General features: G+C 43.2%; 1 protein-coding gene across 4 annotated transcripts in view; it reads right to left on the bottom strand.

Moving 5' to 3' along the window:
* Positions 1–647: 647 nt before the first annotated feature.
* Lin9 (lin-9 DREAM MuvB core complex component) overlaps positions 648–6000 on the bottom strand; it is a 48915-nt gene continuing 43562 nt past the window's right edge. For all 4 annotated transcript variants that reach the window (XM_070023137.1, XM_070023139.1, XM_070023138.1 and 1 more), the window contains 2 exons: positions 2735–2832; positions 648–1993 (listed from right to left, as the gene is read on the bottom strand). In XM_070023137.1, the coding sequence (XP_069879238.1) occupies positions 1888–1993; positions 2735–2832 (204 nt within the window). In that variant the 3' untranslated portion in view covers positions 648–1887. The remainder of the gene's footprint in view (positions 1994–2734; positions 2833–6000) is intronic.

Below are 6000 nucleotides of genomic sequence, written 5' to 3'. Positions count from 1 at the left end.
GTCACAAAACGGGAAGGCAGGCTCACTACCCTCAACTCATGGCGCGCTCTAAGTCTCATTAAAGTAACTTGAATTAGCATATTTGTATTCTTACATATTTTCTCTAGAGAATAATTTAAAAAGCAATACAAATACTTAAAACCCATTTTTGTGCAGTACTTGGGCTTGAACTCAAGGCCTACACGCTGGCCCTTGGTGTTTTCTTTCACTCTACCTCATGAGCCACAGCTCCACTTACGGTTTTTTGGTGTTTTAATTGGATATGAGTCTCACAGGCTGGCTTTGAACTTCAATCCTCAGATCTCAGTCTCCTGAGTAGCTAGGATTACAGGCGTGAGCCACCAGTGTTTGTGTGTGTGAATGGGTATGTATGTGTATTGATACTGAGGCTTGAACTCCAGGCCTCAACTTTCCCACTCAAGGTTGGTGTTCTACTAGTTGACCCACACCTCTATTTGTGGCTTCTTGCTGGTTAACTGAGGATTAGTCTCAGGATCTGTCTTCTAGGTCTGACTCTGAACCCTGATCCTTGGATCTCAACCTCCTGAGTAGCTAGGAGTATAAGAATGAGTCTTCAGCAACCTTGCCACAAAACTCTCAACTTGTATCAAATGAGAATGCAGTAATAAATTTTCATAGATCAATTTATTTGGAATTACAAATATTAATAAAAGACTTTGCATTTCTTAACAGTTTAGCTAAATATAAACTCTGCACTAAAGTTTTGCGGTGGCACAAGACTAACAAAGAACACAGAAGCATTTTAAACTATACAAAAACCTCAACTGGAAAATCATCTTATTTTATTATACATTAACATATAAAAAGCCTCGTCTTACGAGGCCTCTGAAGAGTCAGAACCACCCATCCAGCTATACCTTAAACTCCAAATCTGAAGACAATTTATCATATTTTGGCTTTATAATATTCTATATTAAAATGAAGAGAATTCAAAATATATACTTTTTACAAGATTAACATTTTAGGCAAGGTTTTTTTTAAAAACAAAAAAACCAAAATAACCAAAATCAAACCTTTCTGCATTTTACAACACCGGTTATCTTTGTTTTCCTTATAAAATATTTTTACTTACAAACTTGTACTGTTGGATTTTAACCAGTAATCTGGTTTAAAAATTGTGCAAATAAACAAAACGTATGAAAATAGTGTGTTACCAGTCTTTTTTTAAATAAATCTAGTATCCACAGCACTTTGCCCTGAGCGGCAGGAGAGGCACGCCGAACCCGGCTGCTGGCGCCAGCCCGCTCCGTGTCGTCCCCCTGCTCCTTCATTCTTCCAAAGAGAGACACCCAAGGCAATTCTTTTCATAAATTATGATAAATTAAAGTCTTTACTGCTCTAAGCTACCTGCAGCCCTCTCACAGGGAGGTGTGAGACGCACCCTGGTGGCGTCACCGCGTCCACGCCTCCCCGGCCCCAGGCTCTCCACAGCCCACGTGGCCTCTTCCCAAGCTGGCGTGCGGGACCTGGAGGAGCCGCTCCCCACGCACTGCCACGGCCGCTGCCGTGCAGACACACCGAGTTCCTTCACACTCTCTGTGGCAGCAGCATGCTCTCCACGGCAGTAGCTGCCGGCACCTTCTGAACTCAATTCATGCACTTAAAAAAGAATGAACGCATTCTTCCATGAAACTCTGTGTAGACACTTGAAGCTTAAAACACTGGCTAGTAAACGAAGGTAACGTAAGCAGTGCTACTGCATGTGGCTAATAAGGGAAGGGAGTCCGGGCCAGGTGGCAGGGCGGGCGGTACTCGATGCCACGGGGGACTTACACCCCTCCTTCCCCAGCAGCCAGGCCACTGGAAATGCGAAGCTGAATAGAGGGACAGGCCTCCGGCCGGCGGACTGTGAGTGGCCGCTCGGCCTCAGTCTCTATTGGTGTTGTTGGCTGCAAAGGCATGCAAGTTCCCCATCTGGCTCAGGCCGCTCTGAATGTGTGCCACGTGGATCTCTACATTATTCTGGAAGCAACTAAGGAAAAAGAAACAGCTACTTTATTCACAAAGTTAAGAGAAACTTTTTCTTTTTTTTTTTGGTCGGTCATGGGGCTTGAACTCTGGGCCTGGGCACTGTCCCTCAGCTCCTCAGCTCAAGACGAGCGCTCTACTGCTTGAGCCACAGCACCACTTCTGGTTTTCTAGTGGTTTATTGGAGATAAGAGTCTCACGGACTTTCCTGCCCAGGCTGGCTTTGAACCACCATCCTCAGATCTCAGCCTCCTGAGTAGCTGGGATGACAGGAGTGAGCCACGGGCACCCGGCTTTTTTTTTTTTTTTTTTAAGGAAGCACTGAACTTGAGTTTGAAAATAGCTGGGATAATGACTTCAGGAAGGGCCAGAATTCTACTTCCATGGTACTAGAAAACTTTGCTTTGAAAGAACCAGAGGAGCCCCAGGTAGAGAGAGGAGCAAGTTGTGCTCCGCCTCCAAGATGCACCAAAGCAAAGGATCCCAAGCGCCCAGGTCCTGTACACAGAAAGCCCGTGCACACGCGTCTGTCAAGATGCACCAAAGCGAAGGATCCCAGGCGCCCAGGTCCTGTACACAGAAAGCCCGTGCACACGCGTCTGTCAAGAGGAGGGCCAGACGGAAACATCTCTTACAACATATCTAAGTCCCAAAAAGACAAGACTACATCACAAGTATGTAAAATTCTAAAAACATTAAAAAAGCTACAATCCATTAATAAAGTGATTAGGATACACCTAATTACCTGATATTAGAAGCATCTATTGTACTCTTGATATCATTTAATGAATCTGTAAGTGATTTGAATTCAAAGGAATTCAGGTCGCCTCCCTCTGCTAGACACTAAAAGAAAAAAAATTGAATTATAGTTCAATTACACACATAAAATACCTGAATTAACAATGAAAATGAAAACACATCATGCGGGGCGCTGGTGGCTCACGCCTGTAATCCTAGCTACTCAGGAGGCTGAGATCTGAGGATCGCGGTTCAAAGCCAGCCCGAGCAAGAAAGACCGTGAGACTCCTATCTCCAATAAACCACCAGAAAACCGGAAGTGGCGCTGTAGCTCAAGTGGTAGAGCGCTCGCCTTGAGCTGAAGAGCTGAGGGACAACGCCCAGGTCCAGAGTTCAAGCCCCAGGACCGACAAAAAAAAAAAAAAAAAAAAGAAAACACATCATAATGGAGCTTCTGGGATTCTGCAAAAGCAGTGCTAAGGGGAAAATTTTTTTTTTTGGTTGGTTGTGGGGCTTGAACTCTGGGCTTGGGCGCTGTCCCTGCACTCTTCAGCTCAAGGCGAGTGCTCTACTGCTTGAGCCACAGCACCACTTCCGGTTTTCTAGTGGTTTATTGGAGATGAGAGTCTCTCAGACTTTCCTGCCTGGCTGGCTTTGAAACACTATCCTCAGATCTCTGCCTCATGAGTAGCTAGGATTACAGGCGTGAGCTACTGGCCAGTTGAGGAGAAAATTCTTAACCCTAAAGCACATATAAAGAAAATAGAAACAGCTAAACAACCTCATAGTGCAATTAAAACTGCTAGAAAGGGGCTGGGAAGGTGGCTCAGTGGTAGAGCGCCTGCCTTGCATGCATGAGGCCCTGGGTTCGATTCCTCAGCACCACAAAAGCAGAAAAAGCCAGAAGTGGCGCTGTGACTCAAGAGGTAGAGTGCTAACCTTGAGCTGAAGAGCTGAGGGACAGCGCCCAGGCCCAGAGTTTAGGCCCCATGACCAACAAAACCAAACCAAAACTGCTAGGAAAAAAAAGTCTAAAACTACTAGATGGAGAGAGATAGCAAAGACTATGGCAGAAATTATTGAACTAGAAATGCAAAAACTATACATAAAATCAATGAAACAAAAAGCTGGTTTTTTTTAATACTTCATTTTATTTTATTTTTGGGTCCAGTCGTGGGGCCTGAACTCTGGGCCTGGGTGCTGTCCCTCAGCTCTTCAGCTCAAGGCAAGCGCTCTACCACTTGAGCCACAGCGCCACTTCTGGCTTTTTTCTTTTGCTTATGTGGTGCTGAGGAATCGGACCCAGGGCCTCATGCATGCAAGGCTGGCGCTCTACCATTGAGCCACCTTCCCAGCCCCTCTATAAGACTTTTAAAGATGAATGAATGCCAATATTCCTTAAGCTTTTCCATGAAATAGAAGCCAAGAGAGCAAGTCCAAACTCATTCTATGAAGCCATTATCACACTCATTCCCAAACTAGGTAAGGATCCAATAAAAAAAGAGAACTACAGAACAATTTCTCTGATTAACACAGATGCAAAGCTCCTCAATAAAGTATTAGCTAACAGAATCTAGAAGCAAAAAAAAAAAAAAAACACAACATTATGACCAAGTAGGCTTCATCCCACAGATGCAAGGCTGGTATAACATATGCAAATCAATAATTGTAATTTACCACATCAACAAAGCCAAGAATAAGAACCACCTGATCATCTCAGTAGATGCAGAAAAAGCCTTAGACAAAATACAGCATCCATTCATTTCTTTGGAGAAACTAGGAATGGAAGGAACATTCCTTAAACAATAAAGGCTATACACAACAGACCAACAGCCAACATCATACTAAATGGGGTAAAGTTAAAACCATTTCCCCTAAAATCAGAAACAAGGCAAGACACCACTTTCTCCACTCCTCTTCAATATAGTTCTGGAAATCTTAGCCAGAGCAATAAGGCAAAAAAATGACATTAAAGAGATTCACCTAGGGAAAGAAGAAATTCAACTAGCCCTATTTGCAGATGACATGATCTTATATCTAAAGGACCCCAAAATCTCCACCTTCAAGCTCCTAGAGCTAATCAACCACTTTGGCAAAGTAGCAGGATACAAAATTAACCCACAACAATCAGTAGCCTTTCTGAATGCCAACAATGCACAAGCAGAAAGGGAAATCATGAGAACAAGTCCATTTGCAATAGCCTTAAACAAACAAATCTAGAAATTAACCAAAGATGTAAAAGATCTTTATAGTGAAAACTATAAAAATCTCAAGAAAAAAACAAAGAGGACACCAGGAAATGGAAAAACCTTTCATGTTCATGGATAGAATCAGTATTGTGAGAATGGTCATACACACAAATTCAATGCAATCCCCATCAAAATCCCAATGATGTTCTTTACTGAGATAGAGAAAACAATCCAAAAATTCATATGGAACAACAAATGACCCAGAATAGCCAAAGCAACTCTAGGCAAAAAAGCAAAAAAGCAACGCAGGCTGGATCAAAATTCCAGACTTCAAACTCTACTACAGAGCCTTAATAACAAAAACAGGGTGGTATTGGCACAAAAGCAGACCCCAAGATCAATGGAACAGATTAGAAGACCCAGAACTAAAACCATATAGTTACAGTCATCTAATATCCAACAAAGGAGCCAAAGACATTCAGTGGAAAAATCATAGCCTCTTCAATAATTGGTGTTAGGAAAAACTGGGCAGCCACATGCAGAAAACTGAAAGTGGATCCCTGCTTGTCACCATGCACTAAAATCAACTCAAAGTGGATCAAAGACCTCACCTCAACGTCAGACCCAAAACTCTGAAACTACTGCTGGAGAGAGTAGGAGAGACTTTAGAACTTATGGGTACAGGCAGGAACTTCCTGAATAGAGTCCCTGGGGCGCAATAGATAAGAGAGACTTGGCAAGTAGGCCTACATTAAAATAAATAAAAAGTTTCTAAAGCTGGGTGGCGCTGGTGCCTCATGCCTGTGACCCTAGCTACTCAGGAGGCTGAGATCTGAGGATCAGGGTTTAAAGCCAGCCTGGGAAAGGCAGGCTGCTAGACTCTTATCTCCAATAAACCACTCAGAAAACTGGAAGTAGTACAGTGGCTCAAGTGGTAGAGTGCTAGCCTTGAGCTGAAGAGCTGAGAGACAGTGTTCAGGCCCAGAGTTCAAATGCTATGACCAACCAAGAAAAAAGTTTCCATACAGCTAAGGGCATAGTTACTAAACTAGAAAGACAGCCAACTAGCAATACATTAGACAAA

The sequence above is a fragment of the Dipodomys merriami genome, unplaced genomic scaffold (genome assembly GCF_024711535.1).
Source record: "Dipodomys merriami isolate MVZ:Mamm:240054 unplaced genomic scaffold, mDipMer1.0.p SCAF_158, whole genome shotgun sequence".
Taxonomy (NCBI): Eukaryota; Metazoa; Chordata; class Mammalia; order Rodentia; family Heteromyidae; genus Dipodomys; species Dipodomys merriami.
This window is presented reverse-complemented; position numbering and strand designations above follow the sequence as displayed.